At 41.0% G+C, this 24,115-nt stretch overlaps 1 protein-coding gene across 1 annotated transcript in view; it reads left to right on the top strand.

Annotated features, from left to right (window-relative positions):
• LOC128064062 (zinc finger protein 708-like) overlaps positions 1-24,115 on the top strand; it is a 60,214-nt gene that overhangs the window by 808 nt on the left and 35,291 nt on the right. Inside the window, 4 exon segments of the mRNA XM_052656873.1 lie at positions 1,988-2,108; positions 9,287-10,127; positions 10,129-10,230; positions 16,009-16,011. Coding sequence (XP_052512833.1) covers positions 1,988-2,108; positions 9,287-10,127; positions 10,129-10,230; positions 16,009-16,011 — 1,067 coding nt within the window.

The following is a 24,115-nucleotide window of genomic DNA, read 5'->3' as shown; positions in this document are numbered from 1 at the left end:
TTCATATGCTGTCTAGGTTGGTCATAGTTTTTTTTCCAAGAAGCAAGCGTCTTTTAATTTCATGTCTGCAGTCACCATCTGCAGTGATTTTGGAGCCCCCCAAAATAGTCTCTGTTTCCACTGTTTCTCCGTCTATTTGCCATGAAGTGATGGGACTGAATGCCATGATCTTAGTTTTCTGAATTTTGACCTTTAAGCCAACTTTTCCATATATTCTAAGGGTTATTTCTGTGCTTTCTGATTTGCTCCCCTGGCTTCTGTGTATTTGTTTATGCCTGTACCACATCCCAGATGATTTCAGCATTTTTCACATCTAAAAGTGTTGGCCTCCAATTCCTTTTGGAAGACTGTTTTGGCTATTTAGGGGTCTCTTGAGATTCTATAGGAATTTTCACATGATTTGTTCTGTTACTATAAACATTGCCATTCAAATTTTAATAGGGATTTCACTGTGTCTGTAGAAAACTTTAGGGCTTCCCCGGTAGTGCTAGTGGTAAAGAACCTACCTGCCAGTGCAGGCAGAGACACAAGATATGTGGGTTTGATCTCTGGATTGGGAAGATCCCTGGAAGAGGGCATGGCAAACCACTCCAGTATTCTTGCCTGGAGAATCCCATGGACAGAGGAGCCTGGCAGGCTATAGTCAATAGGTTCGCAAAGAGTAGAACATTACTGAAGCAACTGAGCACACACACACACAAAAAATTTTGAGTATTGTGATCATTTTAAGAATCCTGTCAGTTCCTGAATACAGGGTTTCTTTTATGTGTGTTTCCATGGACTTCTTTTAGCAGTGTTTGGCAGTATTCAGTGTATAAGTCTTTTACCTTCTTTGCTAATATTTTTGCCAATATTTCATAAGTATTCTACCTCTTGATGTTATAATGAATAGGATTGTTCTCTAATTTCCGGTTGACATTGTTAATTGTGTATACAATTGCAAGTGATTTTTCAGTTTGATTTCTTTTCTTATGCTACAGCTTTTCTAAAGTTTCTTTTTTTTTTTTTTTTTAAGTATTTATTTATGCATTTGGCTGTGCCGCTTAGTTGCAACATCCATCTTCATAATGGCCTCTGGGTTCTTTTATTTTATTTTTTATTTTTCTCTGGGTTCTTTTAATTGACATGTGGAATGTAGTTCCCTCACCAGGGATGGGACCTGGGCTCCCTGCATTGGGAACTCAGAGTCTTAGCCACTGGACCTGCAGGGACGTCCCTAAAATTGTTTTTTGGAGTAGTAGTTTTCTTATGGAATCATTTTTCTCTGTACGTGCTGACAAAAAAACAAAACATAGAATGGAAGTAATATAATAGTAAATTCAATAAAGACTTTGAAAATGGTCCACATTCAAAAAATCTTACATATGAAGCATTTAGAGTAATGCTTAATATCTAGAAAGTATTTGGACACCTGAAGTCATTGCTATTCTTATGATCTTTGTCACTTAATATTTACACTTTGTAAAAATTCTACTGTGGACCTTGTCATCTCTCTCTTTTTAAATGTTTGGCCATGCCATGCAGCATATGGCATCTTAGTTCCCCAAAGGAGTATTGAACCTGTGTCCCCTACAATGAAATGTGGAGTCTTAACCACCTGACCACCAGGGATATCTCAATTTTGTCCTCTCTTAAGATGCCAATTATACTGTAAGTCATGTAGATAAGGAATATCACTTATTATGTAAAACATAATAGATAACACTTCTGCATAGATAAACCTTTGTTGAATTTTTTTCTGTGTATTTCATATATTGCCCACAAATATGAAAAATCTGCTTTAACTGGATGATATCATAATTTTATGAAAAAGCATGAGGAATGAAAATTAGGTACCCATAATTTGCTCCAGATACATATAAGTGGATCTGTCAGAGTATATACTTCAACTGAAATGATTCTCACCCCTCTCTCCTCCTCAGTTTTTTGTGAAAATAAGAACTCTTCTCATGGTCCCTTTCTGAAATGTGTTTCCTTATTGGAACAGTTGACATTCAAGGATGTAGCCACTGAATTCACTCAGGAGGAATGGGAATGCCTGGACCCTGCTCAGGGGGCCCTGTACAGGGATATGATGTGGGAGATCTATAGGAACCTGGTCTCTGTGGGTGAGGATCACTTGTTATAATTATATATCAGAGTGTTGATAAGGATATTCACCATACTGTAATTTGATTCCTATAACTCCTTCCAGTTACAACTAGAAATATATTCTTTTGACTAATATCTCCTCATTCTACAAACTGTGATACCTACTTTGTTTCTGTTAGTTTGACTCTTTTTTTCTTTTTAAAACTGTGTTTCACTGAGGTCTTTATTTAAGTGAGGGTCTTTATTTCTGAATAATGTACTGAGCAAATATTTGCAGTATCCAACTATGTTGGTATAGTTGCTAGATTTCGTCCTTTTTCAGATTTTATCTGTTGTCTGTTGGACACTTAGATTGTTTTCATGTCTTGGCTATTGTAAGTAGTTCACTAATGAACATGGGAGTGCAGGTATCTTTCTAAGACAATGATTTCATAATGGAAATGATGCATTATATGATATATATATTTAGCTATGCTATACAGCGTGCCAGATCTTAGTTTCTGACCAGGAATTGAACCCATACCGCATGCATTGGGAGCTCAAGTCTTAACCACTTGACCACCAGAGAAGTTTGTAAAAATATATTTTTAGGAACCTTAAACTATTTCTCAAAGTTGGTACACCAGTTCGCATGCTTCAGTATAATTATTAGAGTTCCATTTCCTCCACATTCACGATAACACTTGTCATCTCTTGTCTTTGTGTGTGTGTGTGTGTGTGTGTGTGTGCGCGTGCGCACGTATGCATGGGTGCACGCACTTTAGAAGGTTGATTCCGGGAATCTCTGGATTTTTTGATTGGAGAATGACTTTACAGTGTTGTACTGGTTTCTGCCATAAAACAGTGTGATTCAGCCATCAGTATACATAGATCCCCTCCATCCTGGTGACAGCTGTTCCAGGAGGACTGAGGGAATATCTCAGCGTGATTTTGTTTTGCGTTTCCTTTGGAGGGTACACATGGGAATTGGGAGTCTTCTATTCCTCAGTCCCAATGAGCTGGGGCGTCAAAGGCCGGGAAATTGTCATGAACTCCTACACTCTTCATCTCAGTATTCTCAGGATAAGCAGTGTCTTAGGTCTGTGGCAGTTTCGCACTGAATAATTCTCACAAACACACAGGAATATGAGAGACAATGCAGGAAGAGCTCGCAGAAGAGCAACTTTGAGAAAATGCTAAGTGCATATTTATTGATAATTTATCTTACTATCTTTTAACTACAAGCAGTAAAGCCAGACAGAGACCAGAACTCTGGGATTAAGGAAGCTTCCTTGTGGAGGTCTGGAGGTAATCGCAGGAGAGTTGTAAAGAAAGGTCTTTGAAGATAAGGTGGTTTGTTTTGCATGCAGAACTGCACCTAGCTAATGCTGACGTGTCAACCAGAACGTCTAACTGAAGGACTGGAGTAGGGGAGCAAGCAAGGAAGAGGGAATGAGTAAGATTAAATTCCTGGAGATATTTCTGAGAAAGCAGTAAAATATGGTTCCCACATAGGTCCTCCAGCTTCTCTACTGGTTTGTAGAGTTTTCCCAGCGTCCTTCTTCCTCCTCCCCCCCAAAGTCTGTCTTGTTCGTTGTTTTTAACTTGTTTCCCTCTTGTGTTAACGAGTACTTGTTTTATAGTGCTATCATCTTCCTTATTGTGTTTTTATATTATTTTTTAACCAGGCTGGGTCTTTGTTGCTGCTTGCAGGCTTTATCTGGTTGCGGTGTGTGGGCTTCTCATTACAGCAGATTCTTTCATTATGGAGTGAGGGCTCACTAGTTGTGGTACCCCGGGGCTTAAAGTGCTCAGACTGTGGCAAACACCTGCCAGCCTCGCTTCCCTATGATGATTCTGCTCATCCAGCCAGGAACTTCATTAGGAAATCCTGGTCTCCCTACTTTATGGTACTGTGGATTCTTTAGGTGCACACTGTGTTTGCGCAGAATTAACTCACCTCCATTGGTTGGACTGTTTTTGTTTCTTCATTCTAGTTTCTGCTAAGGAAATGCTTGCCCAGTCACCTCAAATATTGTGTATGTTTTTATCGAACATATGCATGGAAATGGAGCTTACGGAATATGCAGTATGATACATGACATAGTGAATAGTGTAATAGATGTGAGCTTCTCTTCCTTTAATATCACAGTCTCTTCTTTTTAAAATCTTTTATTTCAATCACTGAGATAATAAATTTTCTAGACTTCCGGCAGTAATACTAGATGCCAAAATACATGGCACTGTATCAACGTTTTAGTCTTTGGGACTAGTTTGTAGTCTATGGGAATTGCATAATTTTTATCCTACTGTTATGTGAAAATTGTATAAATCTTAATTATGATGAATCGCTTTCTCATGCTCTTCATGTCTACTGTGTCCTACTACTATGTCTGTTCATTCTGTTAATTTTTGAGAGCTTGATATTGTAACTCCAACTAAAATCTTAAGTTATCCACTTGAAAAACAATTGTAATATATAGTGGCATTCTATGTAACCTTGTTCTGTATTTTCCAGGTCTCCTATAAATGTGTTATCATACTTTCATAATTTAAAAAAGAGAAAAAAGTTTTTTAATTCTTTCATTTCAGGGCCTTCCCTCGTTGTCCAGTGATTAAGGATCTTCCTTGCAGTGGAGGGGGGGGGTCACAGATTTGATCCATGGTGAGGGATCAAATTATTTCAAAAGATTGTTAGCCGGGTTAAAATAGCATCTGTCTTATGTTAAAGGCTAAAAAGTTACTTTTGTATAAAAAGACACGTTAATATTCTGTAATACTTATTATGACATCCTTTGCATTATATTTTGAGTGCTCTCCTATCACACTTTATTCTCAACAATGTGGTTTCTGACCCTTTTAATAAAGTTACATACTGCTCTCTCTTTATTTCATGTGACTTGGAGCCAGTAAACTGGATATTTAATGGCACTGCATAGGTAGTAAACTGTACTATTTATTCATTTTTATATGCAGGTCAGCAAGCAACAGTTAGAACTGGACATGGAACAACAGACTGGTTCCAAATAGGAAGAGGAGTGCGTCAAGGCTGTATATTGTCACCCTGCTTGTTTAACTTATATGCAGAGTACATCATGAGAAACACTGGGCTGGAAGAAACACAAGCTGGAACCAGTATTGCCGGGAGAAATACCAATAACGTCAGATGTGCAGATGACACCACCCTTATGGCAGAAAGTGAAGAGGAGCTAAAAAGCCTCTTGATGAAGGTGAAAGAGGAGAGTGAAAAAGTTGGCTTAAAGCTCAACATTCAGAAAATGAAGATCATGGCATCCGGTCCCATCACTTCATGGGAAATAGATGGGGAAACAGTGACACTTTATTTTTGGGAGCTCCAAAATCACTGCAGATGGTGACTGCAGCCATGAAATTAAAAGATGCTTACTCCTTGGAAGGAAAGTTATGACCAACCTAGATAGCATATTGAAAAGGAGAGACATTACTTTGCCAACAAAGGTCTGTCTAGTCAAGGCTGTGGTTTTTCCTGTGGTCATGTATGGATGTGAGAGTTGGACTGTGAAGAAAGCTGAGAGCTGAAGAATTGATGCTTTTGAACTGTTGTAAGGCTCGGAGGGCCTCACTCTGAAAAGGACATTCAGGGACAGCCTCTAGTGGACTGACAAATTTTATTATCCAGCTTTTTGCAGATATATGGTCTCAGGGAGCAGAGCATAAAGCAGACTTGCATGTAGCCTTTCTCGATAAAACATCAAAGCATTCAAGCATAAATTACAGTTCCCACCGCCCAAGCCATAACATAGCTTTGGCCAAACTCTAAAAGGAGTCTTATCATGAAACAACAGTCTTTGCTCCCAGAAACAGGTGGTCAGAAGGAAGCCCTCCAACGCCTCAAGGCCGGGCGCATAACCCTTCGTTATCCGTTCCCAGCCTTGGGCACTCGGTCAACACTCATAACCCTTTGTTATGCTCATCCCAGCTTCCAACCTTCGTCATGAGTGGAGCAAATAAATTCTCAGTATTTGCTTAAAGCCTTCCAGCTCCTCCAAAAACTGTGGTGCTGGAGAAGACTCTTGAGAGTCCCTTGGACTGCAAGGAGATCCAACCAGTCCATTCTGAAGGAGATCTGCCCTGGGATTTCTTTGGAAGGAATGATGCTAAAGCTGATAATCCAGTACTTTGGCCACCTCATGCAAAGAGTTGACTCATTGGAAAAGACTCTGATGCTGGGAGAGATTGGGGGCAGGAGGAGAAGGGGACGACAGAGGATGAGATGGCTGGATGGCATCACTGACTCGATGGACATGAGTCTGAGTGAACTCCGGGCGATGGTGATGGACAGGGAGGCCTGGCATGCTGCGATTCATGGGGTCGCAAAGAGTCGGACATGACTGAGCGACTGAACTGAACTGAACTGATAGAATATTTCATTTATATACATTTAAGTTTGATTTTTTATTACTGAATTCACTTTCTATTTTTTCTTAATATATATGTTTTATTGAAGTATAATTGATTTATAGTGTTTCAGGCACACAACAAGATGACTCAGTTATACATATATATTATTTTTCAGATAGATTATTTTCCATTATATTGACGGTAGGTCCCGTGCTATACAGGATATCTTTGTTGCTTGTTGTATATCTACTTTTTAATTAGGAATCTGTCATTCTATTCATACTAAATCAAACAAGTGAAATGTCATAAATTTTTTAGTTAACCAAAAATTCATAAGTTTTCTAAAATATATATATTATACATACTATTTGTATATATGTATACAAAAACTTTTGTATATACGCTTGATAAAGGCTTGAGAAAGAACATTTAAAAAAAGATGGAGAAATTGGAAAACACAAGCTAAATGAAATGGGAGTACTGAATATGAAATACAAAAAATGTAACAAACTAGCTAAAAGTGAAAGATCATCATGTACTCCAGGTGTTTATGGCTGCTCATTGGAAACATATCTGGAGCTTTGTAGGAAAAAAGCAATACCTGGGCATTTGTATTTTTCAAAAAATTCCAAGATAATTCTAATATGCATCTTGATTTTAAAATGTGATTAAAAGTTTTTCTATTAAGTGGTAGTTTTGGTGATATAGAATTCTACTGTTTTTCTGTTGACCAATAATAGTATAGTTACATAGTCACAACAGTTACATATGTGTAATATGTAATATTACATAGTCCCAATAGCTACATAGTCACAATAGTAAAGATGTTTATCAGTTTTCATGATTAATATCCAGACAAAAAATTAGAGATCATTACAATTGAAAGCCATAATGGGAACGTGATTAAGCTAACAATATAAAATAGTTGCATTCAATTTGTGGGTTCAAGCAGGGTATTGTGGTAATTGGAATTGCATACAGTCACATGTTTTCATTTGCCCAGTCAGCCTATGCCTTTTGGTTGGTGCATTTAATCCATTTATATATAAGGTGATTATCCATGTGTGTGCTCCAGTTACCATTTTCTTAATTGTTGTGGACTTATTTTCTGTAGGTGTTTTCCTTCTCTTGTGTTTTCCTGCCTAGAGAACGTCCTTGAGCCTTAGTTGTAAAACTGGCTTGGTGGTGCTGAATTCTCTTAAGTTTTGCTTGTCTGGACAGCTTTGGAATTATTCGTGAAATATGAGTGAGGGTCTTGCTGGGTAGAGTATTCTTGGTCGTAGGTTCTTCCTTTCATCACTTTAAATATATGGTGTCATTCCTTTCTGGCTTGTTGAGTTTCTGTTGAGAAATCAGCTGATAACCTAATGGGAGTTCCTTTTTATGTTGTGTGATTTTTTTTTTCCCTTGTTGCTTTTAATATTTAATCTTGTCTTTAATTTTTGTCAGTTTGATTACCATGTGGCTTGGTGTGTTTTTCCTTGGGTTTGTCCTGCCAGGAACTCCCTGTACTTCCTGGACTTGGTTGAGTATTTCCTTTCCCATGTTAGGGAAGTTTTTGGCTATTATCTCTTCAAACATTTTCTCAGGTTCTTTCTTTCTTCTCCTTTCCTCTGGGTCTTGGTGTGTGCAAGATTTTGTTTGTGGCCTCCAAGAATGGAGTCTCTGCCCAAGTCCTGTGGAAGTCCTGTAATAAAATACCTTTGGACTTCAAGGTCAGATTCACTGGGGATTCTCAGTGCCTTTATCAGATTCCCAGGTTGGGAAGCCTGATGTGGAGTTCAGAACCTTCACAACAGTAGGATAGCTTCTTTGGTATTGTTTGTTGTCCTCCAGTTTGTGGGTCACTCACCAGCGGGTAGGGGATTTGATTTTTATTCTGATTACATGCCTCCTACTGTCTTGCCTTAGTGTCTTCTTTGTCTTTGGACATGGGGCATCTTTTTTCCGTGGGTTCCGTTGTCCTCCTGTCGATGGTTGTTCAACACCTAGTTGTGATTTTGGTGCACTCAGAGGAGGAGAGGAGCATACGTCCTTCTACTCTGCCATCTTGAACCAGAAGGAAATTCTTCACTTTCTTTATACTATTTTTGTCTAATTGGTAATTTCCACTTATATAGGTTATTAATTAGAGAAGCTAATTTTGATTTAGTTAGTTTTACAATATATTGTGTATTCTTTATCATATTTATCATTCCTTATCATTACTTATTTATAGTGTGAATGCTGAATATGGGACCTCTCAGGTTGCACCAGGCGTAAAGAATCTGCCTGCCAGTGTAAAAGATTCAGGATATGCAGGTTCAATCCCTGGATCAGAACAATCTCCTGGAGTAGGAATTGGCAACCCACTCCAGTGTTCTTTTCTGGAAGATTCCCTGAGGAGGCTGGCGGGCCACAGACCATGGGATCACAAAGAGTTGGATATAACAGCACACAGGCACATGCAGAATATATGTAAATTATGATCTTTTTCTCCTTGGTATTGAGGCAGCAGTGTTTCATTACTTGATCCATAGATTGTGGGCATAGTGGAAATACACAATTTCTTTGATTCCCCAAAGGAGTTTGTTTAGGTTGAGTGTTTTTGTCACCACTTGTTTAAAACTGCAGTGCTCTTAAAAATATTAGAATTAGCTCTGATCAGTTTTTTTCTTAGAAACTAATCCTATTCTCTTGTGTTCCTAAATTTTATAAGCTCATCATAGGTGATTCTAGGTGTTTGCTTTGCTTTGTTTGGTATAAGTGGTTTTTTAGCATAGTAGCATATATTTAATGTGAGGCATTTATTTATGAATTGTAATATACAGGATAATTGTGGTTTTCTATGTTTTAGCTGTGTCTCATATACATGTGATCAAGAAATTACAACTAAAAGCAGACACTGATAAAAGACAAGTGGTCTTCAGTAAGAATTCACTACTGATAATTCCTAACAGAATCCACAGTGAAGAAAAACCTGACAAATTTAAAGAGTGTGGCAAGGACTTTCGTCAAAGAAGAACCCATGAATGTCCTCAGAGAATTCACACTGGAGAGAAACCTTGCAAATGTAATGAGTATGGCAAGGTCTTTACTCAAAAAGGAAACCTTACACGTCATCATCAAATAATTCATGTAGGAGAGAAACTTTACAAATGTAAGGAACATGGGAAGCTCTTCAGTAGAAAGATAAACCTTAAACTTCATAATAGAATTCATACTGGAGGGAAACTTTATAAATTTAATGAATGTGGCAGGGTCTTTTGGCATAGGGCCACCTTTTCATTTCATCAGCGTATTCATGCTGGAGAGAGACCTTACAAACCTAATGAGTGTGGCAAGGACTTGAGTCAAAAAGAAAGCCTTGCAGTTCATCATCAAAGAAGTCATTCTGGGGAGAAACCTTACAAATGTGGTGAGTGTGGCAAGGTCTTCAGTAGAAAGAATTTCCTTCCAGTTCATAATAGAATTCACACTGGAGAGAAACCTTACCAATGTAATGATTGTGGCAAGCTTTTTCGGCATAAGAACAGCCTTGCAAGCCATCTGAGTATTCATACTGGAGAGAAACGTTACAAATGTAATGAGTGTGGGAAGGCTTTTAGTAGAAAGTTAGTCCTCACAATTCACAATAGAAATCATACTAGAGAGAAACCTTACAAATGTAATGAGTGTGGGAAGGTCTTGCAGCAAGAGATACCTTACACTTCATAATACAATTCATACTGAGGAGAAACCTTACAAATGTAAAGAGTGTGGCAAGATGTTTCCGCAAACATCTACCCTTTCAGTTCATAAGCATATGGAGAAATGTTCTTCCAAGGAGCAAGTGTCTTTTAATTTTATGAGTGTAGTCACAGTCCATAGTGATTTTGGAGCCCAAGAAAATGAAATTTGACACAGTTTCTGCTTTCTCCCCATCTGTTTGCCATAAAGTGATGGGACCAGATGCCATAATCTTTTCTTTTTTTCTTTTTTTATGAGTTTTAAGCTAGCTTTTTCACTCTCCTCTTGAACCTTCATCAAGAGGCTTTTTAGTGCCTCTTCACTTTCTGCCATTAAAGTGGTATCCTCTGCATATCTGAGATTGTTGATATTTCTCCTGGCTGTTTTGGTTCCCGTACATGTATACTGTCCATGTAAAACATTGTTGAGAAACATTGTGTCCTCAGATGTCACCAAAGAACTCTTCAAATGTCATGGATTTGGTGAATTTTGTGAGCAATACTTAAAAGAGCCCACAGCAGGGAATAGATAACTGTGAATGAATGAATCTTTAGTTCTCTAAGGTAATAAAAGCTGTAGAGTCATTACAGGCCACACCATATTATGTTAAAACTTATAATGTGGGGGCTTCAATGGTTGCTTCAGGTAAAGAATCCTTAGCAGATGCAGGAGACACGGGATCCATCACTGGTCCAGGAAGATCCTACATGCCATGAAGCAATGAAACCCATGGTCCATAACTTGTCCTGTGTTCTAGAGCCTGGGAGCTGCAACTACTGAAGCCTAGAGCCAGTGCTGTCCAACAAGAGAACCCACAGCAATGAAAAGTCCATACACTGCAAATTGAGAGTAGCCCTTCCTTATGTAACTAGAGAAAAAGCCTGCACCATAACGAAGACCAGCACAGCAAAAATAAAAAATAAAACTTGTGGTGGGTTAATCTCCCAGTCGTCTCAGACTCTGTGATCCCATGGACTGTACCCCACCAGGGTCCTCTGTCCATGGGATTTTTGAGGCAAGAATACTGGAGAGGGTAGCATTTCCTTCTCCAGGGGATCTTCCCAACCCAGGGATAGAACCTGTGTCTCCCAAATGTCCTGTTTGGCAGGCTGGTTCTAACCATTGAGACACGTGAGAAGCCCGAAAACTTATGACATTATATGAGAGGTTGAAGGAGATATGTTGAAATGGCCAGTTATCTTCATTGTATGAATAGTCAGTGATTTTGAGTACGTTACTTTTCATGTCTTTCAACATGAAATCTGTTGATCTTACACTATTATAGGCTTTTCACGATATTCCCTGGAAAAGAGTAAGATGAAGGACCAACTTCATTAGGTACCCTTTCTTCACTTCCAGCTGAAATTGTCAAACTGAATAGTGTGTGAATTAGGGTCAGGCAGAAACAGAATAATGTAAAACTAGGTCATGGCTCATCATACTCATTATGTTCAGGGTGCACTTCTATAGACAGGCCACAAGGGGTGTGGGACAGAATCCTCCACCAACTGAAATCTTTGAAATCTTGGTATCATGTGGAGTGATCCCAACCACTTCAGTGCTTTCAGATGTTTTAGCTCTCATTATTTTTCCCTTTCTTCTTATTAGAATAGTTTTATTTGAATGTACAAATGTGTTGACTGGAAATGGATTAAAACGAATTATACATTGAGGTGAGGTGATATTTCTTGTTCTTCCCAATCAATGAATATGGTATATTTGCCTTGCAATTCAGCGACTATGGTTTGTTTCTCAAAAATGCCCTAAATAAAAGGTTATTTTTAACTTTTACTACCATATTATTTTTTAGCATAAAAGCCCATGTTTTGCTAGATTAAGTTTTTCTTTTACTTTTTGCATACAAATATGTATGTTTAAAATTTCAATTCCAGTTTGTAAATAGCAGCTATAAAAGAATTGCATTCAATTTTTTCATGTGGTTCCTATCTTTGCAAATTATACTTTTTCTAGATATTTTTATAGACTTGCTTTTCTACATACACCATACTAACTTTTCTGTGTTTCCTATTACAAGTTGCCACAAATTTGAGTACCTTAAACCAGCACAGATTTATTCCCTTGTTTTTTGGACACCAGAAATGTCCAGTATATCCAACGAATGCACTGTGCTCCTGCTGGATTCTCCTGATCACAATTCATTTTCTTGCCTGTTCCCAATTCTAGAGGACATGGTTAAATTACTTGCTTTGGCTAATGGTCCCCATGTGTATTTCCATAACACATTCTCGGTTAATTATTGGGTTTGTTCAAATATCTTCCCATCTTCTAGGTATTGCCTGAATCTGTTTATAAACCAGGACTTCCTGTCACTATCATTGTTCATATACAATTTCATTGTACTTACCTTCATCATGATCTTGGTGAAATTCCCTTATATAAACTACATGAAGTCAGGGTATTCATTTTATTTCTTGCTACATATTTAGAGATTGGAATCATTCCCCACTTAGACAGTGAATGAATGCCCTTTATGGATAGAGGTGATTGAAGTAAAAAATAGGCACCCTCAGTCACACAGTGAAATAAACGTGCTTATGAGCACAGATTTCTTTTTTCTTTTTGGTTAGAACATTTTATTTAAAAATTTTTTTCTTTAATTGAAGGATAATTGCTTTACCAAATTTTGTGGTTTTCTAACATACATCAACAAGAATACAGCCATGCCCCTCCCTTCTGAACTTCCCTCCCATCTCCCTCACCATCCCACCCTTCAGCCTGTCACAAAGCCCCTGTTTGAGTTCCCTGAATCATAGAAATTCCCACTGGCTCTCTATTTTATAGATGATACTCTAAATTTTCATGCTACTCTTTGCGTACAACTCACTTTCACCATCCTCCCTTCCCCCATGTCCATAGGTCTGTTTCTACATTACTGCCCTGAAAATAAATTCATCAGTACCATCTTTTTAGATTCCCATATATATGCATCAGTGTACAATATTTGTATTTCTCTTCCTGACTTACTTCACTCTGTATAATAGGCTTTAGGTTGAAATGACTCAAATGCATTCCTTTTTATGGCTGAATAGTATTCCATTGTATATATGTACCACAGGTTCTTTAGCCATCCGTCAAAGGACATCTAGGTTGCTTCCATGTTCTAGCTATTATAAATAGTACTGCAGTGAACATTGGGGTACATGTGTACCCCTTTAATTTTGGTTTCCTCAGGGTATATGGCTAGGAGTGGGATTGCTGGATCATATGGTTGTTTTATTCCTAGTTTCTTAAGGAGTCTCCATACCATCTTCCATAATGGTTGTATCAGTTTACATTCCCACCAACAGTGCAAGAGTGTTCTCTTTTCTCCACACCCTCTCCAGGATTTATTGTTTATAGACTTTTTGATGATGGCCATTCTGACTGGTGTGAGGTGGTATCTCATTGTAGTTTTGATTTGCATTTCTCTAATAATGAGTGAAGCTGGTTTTAGAAAAGGCGGAGGAACCAAAGATCAAATTGCCAACATCCGCTGGATCATGGAAAAAGCAAGAGAGTTCCAGAAAAACATCTATGTCTGCTTTATTGACTATGCCAAAGCCTTTGACTGTGTGGATCACAATCAACTGTGGAAAATTCTGAAAGAGATGGGAATACCAGACCACCTAACCTGCCTCTTGAGAAATCTGTATGCAGATCAGGAAGCAACAGTTAGAACTGGACATGGAACAACAGACTGGTTCCAAATAGGAAAAGGAGTACGTCAAGGCTGTATATTGTCACCCTGCTTATTTAACTTCTATGCAGAGTACATCATGAGAAACGCTGGACTGGAAGAAACACAGGCTGGAATCAAGATTGCTGGGAGAAATATCAATAACCTCAGATATGCAGATGAACCCACCCTTATGGCAGAAAGTGAAGAGGAACTAAAAAGCCTCTTGACGAAAGTGTAAGTGGAGAGTGAAGAAGTTGGCTTAAAGCTCAACATTCAGAAAACGAAGATCATGGCATCTGGTCCCATCACTTCCTGGGAAATAGATGGGAAACAGTGGAAACAGTGTCAGACTTTATATTTTTGGGCTCCAAAATCATTGCAGATGGTGACTGCAGCCATGAAATTAAAAGACGCTTACTCCTTGGAAGGAAAGTTATGACCAACCTAGATAGCATATTCAAAAGCAGAGACATTACTTTGCCGACTAAGGTCCATCTAGTCAAGGCTATGTTTTTTCCTGTGGTCATGTATGGATGTGAGAGTTTGACTGTGAAGAAAGCTGAGCGCTGAAGAATGGATGCTTTTGAACTGTGATGTTGGAGAAAACTCTTGAGAGTCCCTTGGACTGGAAGGAGATCCAACCAGTCCATTCTGAAGGAGATCAGCCCTCGGATTTCTTTGAAAGGACTGATGCTAAAGCTGAAACTCCAGTACTTTGGCCACCTCAAGTGAAGAGCTGACTCATTGGAAAAGAGTCTGATGCTGGGAGCGATTGATCAAATAGGTTCATCAGTACTACTTTTCTAGATTCCATATATATATATGTTAATGTACGATATTTGTTTCTCTGACTTAATTCTGTAACAGGCTCTAGGTTCATCACCTCACTACAGCTCATCCTTTGTTCCTTTTTATGACTAATAGTCCATTGTATTTACACATTTTCTTTATCTATTCATTTGTTGATGGACGTCTAGTTTGCTTCCACGTCCTGACCATTGTGTAGCATCTCTGTACGGCCAGTTGTGCGTGCCTATTTACATACACAGGCAGAGCAAGCTACAGTTATTCTGATGCCCCCAGAGATATAGATTACTATGAGCAATACTGTTAATCCAGTTCTCCTAAGGCCAGTTCTTGAAACTGCCCTAGGCATACACTTGGCGCTGAATCAAGATGAAGCAGTTTATGGCATGGGTGCAGTCGGCTCATCATGCAGTTAGCATTTTTCCCTCTGGTAGCAGTTACCATATCTGTAAAACTCAGAAATGTGGAACTTCCTTTGTGATCCAGTGGTTAGGAATTTGCCTTCCGATGCTAGGGACATGGGTTCTGTCCCTGGTTGGGAAAGTGAGATTCTACATGGCACATGGCACAGAACAATTAAGCTGATGTGAAAGACCCCACGTGCCAATAGTAACAACCAATGTAGTCAAATAAATATAAATATTTTAAAAAGAACTCAGAAATGTGTATCAGACAGTGAGTCTGGTTCTTGTGTCCTAACTTTTGGATGCTTGAGTCTTTCTCTTGTGTCAGGGAGGGTCTGGAAGACTTCAGCTTTTCTATCCACAAGAGACAAAAGAGAAAGACAAATACATATGGTATCACTGTATCTGTGGAATCTAAACAAAGGGTAAAAATGAACTCTTCAAAACAGGAATAGAGGTACTGACCTACAAAATATGGTTATCAGGGGGTGAGAAGTGGAGAGAGATGAGGATTAACATATACCTACTGCTATATATAAAGTAGATAACTAATAAGGACCTAACATAAAGCACAGAATTCTACTGAATTCTACCCTGTAATGAGCTATAATGGGAAAAGAATCTAAAAAAGTGCATATATGTGTATGTATAACTGATTCAATTTTCTGTATGCCTGAAACTAACACCATGTTGTGAATCAACCTAACTCCAATAAAGTGTTAAAAAAAAAACAGTGAAGACATGGCAGGGGAAGAGGCGCTTTGTACTTGGGGGTGGCGTGGGGATGAGTGTAGAGTACTGCTGGGTTCCAAGAGGATTCAGGTCTTTTAAGGGGTCAGGATAAATGGCAATGTTGAAGGACTCAGCCAGTTGTATGTATATATCCATTCTCCCCTCAAACTTCTGTCCCATCCAGGCTGTCACATGATATTGAGCAGAGTTCCCTGTGCTATACAGTAGGATGTTTGTGTTTTATAAATGGGTTTGCTGGTATCATTTTTTTTTAGATTCCACATATAAGTGATATTTAATCTGTCTTTATCTGACTTATTCACCTAGTATGATAATCTCCAGGCCCATTCATTTTTATCTTTATTTTCCCAACAGGGTTCAGTATTCTTGGATAAATCACTTCAATTTGTGTTTACTAGTTCAGATGTGCTAAATCCTCCACAGATCAACTCTAGGAATTTCCTTAAGACTTTCCCCCAGGTGTCTGGGCCAAACAGTATTAACTTAATACCTAGTTGATCCACATCTGTGTACACTGACTCCATGCCCAACATGAAGGACAGTTCACATACAGCTTGCTTTCTCAGATCACAGAAAGCAACTGACACTTTTTTCACTTTATTAATCAAGAAAGCCATATTCTCACCAGATTATTTCTTCAGCAGGGCTCAGCTGGTAAAAGAGGAGATAAGTGGATAATTTAGTTACATCAGTATGATATTTCACTACTGTCTATAATCATGAACATAAAATCCACGATGCTGTGCAAAAATTTTTTTTCATGATCACCAGAGAAATGGCAAAATGGAAAATATTTTCGTAGCATTGATGTCGCAACCCATTTCCTATAGGCAAGACTAGCCTGCATGACCTTTTGTGAGTTCCAAAGGGCAGACCGGTTGCTTATCAAAGAAGGGTGCTTATGCTGGGTCAATCCTGTCTACTTTTGTCCGGCTCTCTGAGATCCCATGGACTGTAGCCCACCAGCCTCCTCTGTCCATGGGGTTCCCAGACAAGAATACTGAAGTGGGTTGCCATTTCCTACTCCAGGCGATCTTCCCAGCCAGGGATTCAACCCAAGTCTCCTGCACTGGCAGGTGGATTCTTTACCACTGCACTGATTAGGACACCAAATCACTTAAGACCCTGCAGACACCCTAATCTTGTCAGCAAACCCATCCTTTTGCAATTTTATAATATCTTGAGTAAAGAAGAATACAATACTGTGACTGCCTTGATCCTTAGCAGACAATATAATCTCTCCCTACTCACCAGGGAGGGGGCCTAATGTGTTTCCTCCTAGCCTGGCAAATATATAAAGCCACTCTTTCTCCTCCATAACTCTTTGTATTTCAAGTTATTTGGTTTGGCATTGCAGAGAGTCAAGATTTTGCCATTAATATAACCTCTGGGATCTTGTTCAATTTAACATCAACCCAGACCTCTGACTTCAAGATTCAGAGGAACATCTTTTAACACCTAATGGTGTTATTACGATGTAACAGGACCAGACACAATACATCCCCAAAGAAACACGCAAGGCCCTTCACTGACATTCTAAGGTACATACACCGAGGTTCTTGGGTGTTTTTTTTTATTATTACTATTGGTTTAATATTCCTAATGTTCCATTTTTCAACTATAACATGTATTCATCATTTTTTTTTAATTTTTCTTGGTGTTAAGGTTTATGATGACAGAGTTGAGCTTACTTCAGACCCTGTATTGTGTAAGTAGCAATGATTAAAGAATTCTCCCACTGAACTTCTAGAAAGCGCCACTTGAGTTTCTGTCTTTCTAGTCGGACCTTCGCCTCGCAGGCTCGTTTTCTGTGTATCCGGGGTCTGAGATTCGCTACTGACTCTAAAGACTCTATATCCCCACGCCCACCCCACCACCCCAGCAAACTGAGAGACGTCTCTGTAGCGACGAAGAGACTCCTCAGTTTTGAAGTCGCTCTGAAGCCGGTTCCTGCTTTTGGTCCACTGAGACGTTGCGTTTGGCACCTCTTTCCTGCTTAAAACCACTAACTGACCTCACTGAACCCTTTGCTCTTCCTGCACCTCCTAAAACTTGGTTCCGCGAGCTGGTTTATTCGCTCTGCAGCTTCGGCCTACCGCCCCCGCTCCCGGAGAGGCCGTCCTCTGCGGGATTCGGGAGGGCCCGCGCCGCCCCTGAGACCCTCTCCCTCCCAGCCCCTCTGTCCTCAGGCCGATCCCCTTGTGTCCCGCAAACCTTCCATTCATAGTGACCCTGTGTGGGGGCAGGTGACCTGAGCCAGCCACGTGTCACCCATGGTTCTTGGGTCCCAAATTCCACCCGTTGGAATTTGGCTCTTGAGGGAGGGGGCCTTCTTATTTAGTCACCATCCCTGTAAATAGTGGGCGAGGGGGGGTCATGAAAAGCAGAGACAGCGACTCCGAGAGAAATAGAAAATGGAGAAAAGCATGAGGGAGAAGCAATGGCAATGAAGAGGATTGGTGGGGAACTTGGAAGAGACACCTTCATGAAAGAGAATAAGCATTCGGTAGCGGGTGGGGAAAGGAGAGAAGTTTAGAGAAAAGCAGGATCTCCGGAGTAAAGGTGAGCAGAATAAGTAGGTGTTCTTAAGTCTGAGTCTTTGCGAACCCTGCATCTCCCAGAGTTTGAAGTTCATGACCGATGAGTCTAGGGATGGTATCTAACCATCTCATCCTCTGCCGCCCTCTTCTATAGCCTTCAAGGGAGAGGGACTGTAAATCAGGGGTCCCAAAGGGGGCGACAGTGGAGAGGCGGTTCACACAGAGAGCCCGCAAAGGAGATACAAGAGTTGGGGCCTTGGCTTACAGACAATATCCTGCTGGGAGAGAAAGGGGACTGTTAGCGATTGGAGAAGCTGAGAAAGGAAACTCAGAGGAAGCTTAGCCACTTGGGGTGCCAGAGAGTTGGGTGGAAGGAAGGGCAGAGATGGAGGAAGAAAGGCTGAAATATGAAGATTGAGGATCACCAGAGAGGTTGGAGAGAAAGCATCTTGACGGGGAACAGATGGCAGAGAGAAGCCGGATGGGAGTCGAGGAAGAAGTAGAGGAGGACAAGCACAGCAGGAGAGCAGAGGGGAAGAGGAAGAGGGACGGAGAAATGAGTAGGGAAACAGATAAACCAGAGGAAGTGGAAACAACTAGTGTGCAGGTGGGGGAGGGGACTGGATCCAGAGCTGAACGGGTTGGATAAGGATTATGAACACAGTACATTGGTTTTTGGCATTAGAATCTAATACATTTTAAACTTGTTTGTGCAGATGCGAATGAGAGTTGCAAAACTTCCGTCTGTAAGGCTTCTGCATTTTCTAATTATTTGTATGAAAAGATAGCGTCCATGTGCAGAGCCTGTAGCGGTGGGGGCTGTAGCGGTGGCCTGACTCCCAAAGGTGGGTCAGCCCCTTCCCTTTTCCTGGTGTGGAGTAAAAGTTATGGAGAGAAGTGGGGCAGGAGGTGAGTGACTCTTATTACACAGTGCCTTTTGAAGAAACATTAAGCATGTTCTTTGTGATAGTTTTCCTTTTTTCCTTACATTTCTTTTTTTTTTTTTTTGTAGCTTGGGATAAAGATTGGTTCATTCAATAGCAGCTTTCTTGTAAACAGTCATTCACTTCTGAAATAGGAATTGATGGCCTCCTGTAATTAATTCGTGTCATTCTTTTCTAAATATGCTGTATTCTCAACTTTTTTTTTGTACTTTGCATCATTATCATTCAATGAAAAAAATTTAACAAGCTGATTCACTTAAGGTTTCTTTCACATTTAGTTGAGGCCCATTTGCTGTTTCCTTTTAACATTATATCTTCACAACATTTTTTTGGTAACTGGTAATTAGTTATAGACTATTTTGATGAATACTTAATAAGGATGTCAGTGATCTTTTATATTAACAGTCAAGACCTAATTTAAGCAGTTGGTGTGATATTCCATTTTCCTCTCTTATGTGATCTGGTAACTAGTGAGCTATGAGCTGATCTGATGATGCTTCCCTCAGGTCCAGAAACTGAGCAACATTGATCCCTGAAATGATTGGCCAAATTGGATGTGTGACTGTGTGTGGCATTTCTTGGAGGGAGTGCCCAGTTGTAGTTAGAGTTTGAAATGAATCCCAGTTTTGCAAAATGAAAAAGAAGAACAGTAATGGAGGCAGGAACATAGGCTGAGAGTCTGAGAGGCAATCATGACCCGTATTCTATGAATAAAGGTCAATGCTTAAAGTGAGATACATTATCAGCAGATGTTTTCTATGTATAATGGTCAGTCTGCAGGGAGGCCTCCCACCCTCACTGGCTTCCCCATGTCCTCAGGGCAGCATCCTGACTCCTCAGGTGGCTCCACAGCCCTTTGTCACCCTCAGGTCGCTGCCAGTGTCTCCAGCCTCACCCTGGGAGCTGACCCCGTTCTCATGGTCAGTCTGTCCTGGTCACGTTCACTTAGTCCTTGTTCATAAACACCAAAACCTTCTCTGTCTCCGATCTTAGTTTCTACGTCTGCCTTTGGTCATTAATCACTGTGGCCCTTGCTCTTTCTCTTCCTTCAGGTCTAGGCCAGCGAGGTCTCCCCGTCTCCTTCCCATATTCTCTGTCACGTTTATCAGGTTTCCTGCCTCTATATTAATCACCCTCATCAGAAATGCCCTTGTCCTTTGATTATTTGGAGTCTTTCCTCTTTTCCCTTCATTGAATGATGCTTCAGTGACTCAAGTTCCTCTTCCTTGCAGTGAGATGGGTATCTCACTTGAGGTGAAGACTAGGACTGTGGGTTGGGCTGAAGAATTCTCAGGGGAGACAGAGGGGACAGGGTAGGTGATGATGGTTCCCATATCTGTTCTGGACACTTCAACTCTAATTGATCCTTACCCCATGTGGACACTTCATTACTCAAAAGCAAAAAGATGCGGGGAGTCCTAATGAGCCGGCTAGATCTAGTGTCTTGAGGTGTACCCATGTTTTAGTCCACTGTGTCACTGCTCACTGCAGCCCCCAGGTTTTCTAAGCTCTGTCCACCCAGGGACCAGCTGCCATCTTGGACAGCAGCTCTGCCTTCCAGCAGTTTATCTGCTCAGAGCAGGGGATGCTGAGTTTACTGTGGTTAGAGTAGCCAGAAGGTTTGGAATCCAAGGGGATATGAAGGAGTCTCCCTCCGTAAAGATCTGGGGTATCTTCCAGTTAGCTCTCAGTGGAGAGAACAGGGTTCACTGAGATTGGGGTCTCTCTATCTTTGTTACCTCTTTACTGAGCTCAATCCAACCAAATCTCAAAGACCTTTAAAATTTTGTAATGCCCCCAGTCTCTGACAGGTTTACCCAGGAGGGCCAGCTTCTTGGTCTCTGTACTGAGTGCCAAGTGTCCTTGGATTTGCAGCTTGTGGCAACTCTATTGCAATGCCCATGCCCATGGTCACTGCTCTTTAGCCTCTTATTCACCTATGCCCGGAGAAGAGGTAGGAAATGGGAGGAAGAGAAGGGGAGCTTGTCGGGGTCTCTAGGAGGGTTGTGGGAGCAAGAGTGGGTCTCTGGATGAACACAGTGAATGGTGTATGTGTGTATGAGAGACAGACATGCTTGTGTGATCATGGGGTGTGTGAAACTGTTGACAAGGGCAGTCTCAGTTCTGGCTGGAGGACCTCCATGTGGGCTTATGTTAATTGTCAGCTTGTGGAATGGTGGGTGTGCCAGTGTCTTAGCTCAGTTTCCCTGGACACAGATGCTGTGACTGAGGTTTGCGTGCCTGGGTTAATCAGGAAATGTGATCACACCTGTGGAGGAAGGAAGGACATGGGATTGGGAAGAAGAATGTTATCCTGCAGTGTGTTAGAAGCAAGGGCTGAGCTCAGCCCACAGGGAGGTCTGGGTGCAGGAGGATGGGCACAGTGGTCCCAGAGAAGAGGGGCGGGATCCAGGAGGTGCCCACAAAACCCCCTCCACACAGTGGATATTTGTGGTCTTTAGGGAGGGCGAGAATCAGTCTGCAACCCACAGAATAACTGTTGGTAAAATGCTGGAGATAAGTTCATGGGTTACCTTTAGTCTTTCTGTTATGTTCAGTTGCTACTGAAGAAGGTTTCAGATGGAAGGTTAAAAAAAGAGAACTTGGCGTGTTCCTTGAAAGATGTTGAAGTTGCACTGGGGAATGCGCACCAGCCTACACATCTGTCTTGTATTATTAGAGTTTGGAGATAACAGTTTGGGGGCTGCTGGGGTCACTGTGACTGATAAGAAGATGTCTTGAATCTGGTTGGTGTTGGGGCGTCTTCATGTGTATTATTCCATCATTAACGCAGGAGCTGTTAAGGCTTTGAACCTTCTGGGGATTGCATAGCAGGGTGGGTGGATTATTACTGGGTTTCTGGGGAGTGTGTTGGCCCAGATGCAGGTTTGGAAGTTTCTTTCAGCCTTGATGGGAAATATTTGGCCCTCAGCTTTGATGGCAGAAGAATTTCGTCAGGGAGGGCCCTTAAAATCACATGATGTCGGGAAGGATCGTTCCTAGAATCCAAGAGTTGTCAGCTCCACAGCGGCCTATAGTACAGAGGCTTCTTCTGGACTTGATGCAGCTGCTACTTGTTGCTGCCAGTGCAGTGGATTCCTCTACTGTTCTCTCTTTGTTTTTACAGATCACATACGTTTGCCACATATGGGTATGATACAGATAACAGTTGTGAACGGTTGATAGGAATATAAATGTTACCTGGAAAATTGTACGGAGTTTCCCCAACATGCACAGGGCCTCACAGTCTCACTCAGAAATTTTAAAAAATGTTCTATATATTTGGCTTTGCCTGAGTCCTGCAGGATCTTTGGTTTTGGTGCACAGACTCCCTGGTTGTGGTGCTCGGGCTTAGTTGCTCTGCCGCATGTGGGATCTCAGTTTCCCCACCAGGGACTGAACGCACATCCCCCACAGGGCTCGGCAGATTCTTAACCACTGGACCACCAGGGAAGTCCTGTGCAAAACCAGTGTTATGAAGGAGTTACCTGCACTGTTGTAACCAATACTATATGATTCACAACAGCCATTTGTTGTAGAAACAACCTGAATGTCTGTTATCGGCTGAGTGGGTGATGAAACCATGAGTATATGAGACAGGCTGGGTCCTGGGAACTTTTACTGCAGTTCTTGCACCTGGATGAACGTCTCCTGGGGCAACAGACCACAAAGAAAATGTAAGAGACAAAGAAACTATAACCACATTCATGTGCAGTCAGAAGTTCTGAACAATAGAGAAAAAAGGGCCACAAACCAGCTATTAGTTCTGAGGCTCCGGAAGCAAGGCAGGTCACGGCCCTGATCCTTGCTCACAGCACCACTGGAGGTGCTGAGGAGGGCAGATCACCTCAGGTTCCTTCCAGCCTTAACCATCGATCCACACCGACCTGCACCCCCAGTTAAGGGACCACATCACCCCCTTTCTTGGCAAGTGCAAGGGCACCGATTCTTATTCTCGCTTACCTTTAATGCAGCAGGCATCCCAATAAAGCCTTCCCTGAATTTCTTCTCTGCTTTCATGAACTATTTCTGTTGATTAAAGAACCCAAGGATCCAGGTTGGTAACAAGGAAGTATAAATGTTAGTCACTCATTCATGTCAGACTCTTTGCGACCCCAGGGACTGTACCCCGTCAGGCTCCTCTGTCCATGGAATTCTCCAGGCAAGAATACTGGAGTGGGTTTCTATTTCCATCTCCAGGGGATCTATCCAACCAAGGGATCAAACCTGGGTCTCCTGCATTGCCAGCAGATTCTTTACCCTCTGAGCCCCCAGGGAAGTCCTGGTTGGTAACATACACCAAGGCAAACCCACACACATATATGTAATGACATATTATGTACCCATAAAGATGGAGATTTTTGTCACTTGGGACAACTTGGATGAATGTAGAGAATATTATGCTAAGTGGATTAAAACAGACAGGGAAAGATGTGGTTCCATTATGTAGAATGTAAAAAAGTGAAACTCACTAGTACCAGACAGTGGGATGGTGGTTATCTGGGGCTGGGAGGTGGGGAGATGTTGGTTGGAAGGGTACAGACTTTGAGTTGTAAAATGAGTGCGTCCTGGGGAGGTGTGTGCAGCACACTGACCGTAGTTAATCCTATTCTGTTATTGCATGCTGGGAATTTGTCTGGAGAGTACGTCATCAGTTGTCACCACACACAGAACATGGGAATTTGGAGGTGATGGATGTGTTGGTTCGTGGATTGTGATAAATATTTCACAGTGTACACGTGTCACATGGTCACGTTTTATGGTATGTATACACATAACCCTTTCAGTAGTCGGTTCTCCCCATCAGACACGCGCCTCAGGTTCTCATGT

Source organism: Budorcas taxicolor, chromosome 18 (genome assembly GCF_023091745.1).
Source record: "Budorcas taxicolor isolate Tak-1 chromosome 18, Takin1.1, whole genome shotgun sequence".
NCBI lineage: Eukaryota > Metazoa > Chordata > Mammalia > Artiodactyla > Bovidae > Budorcas > Budorcas taxicolor.
This window is presented reverse-complemented; position numbering and strand designations above follow the sequence as displayed.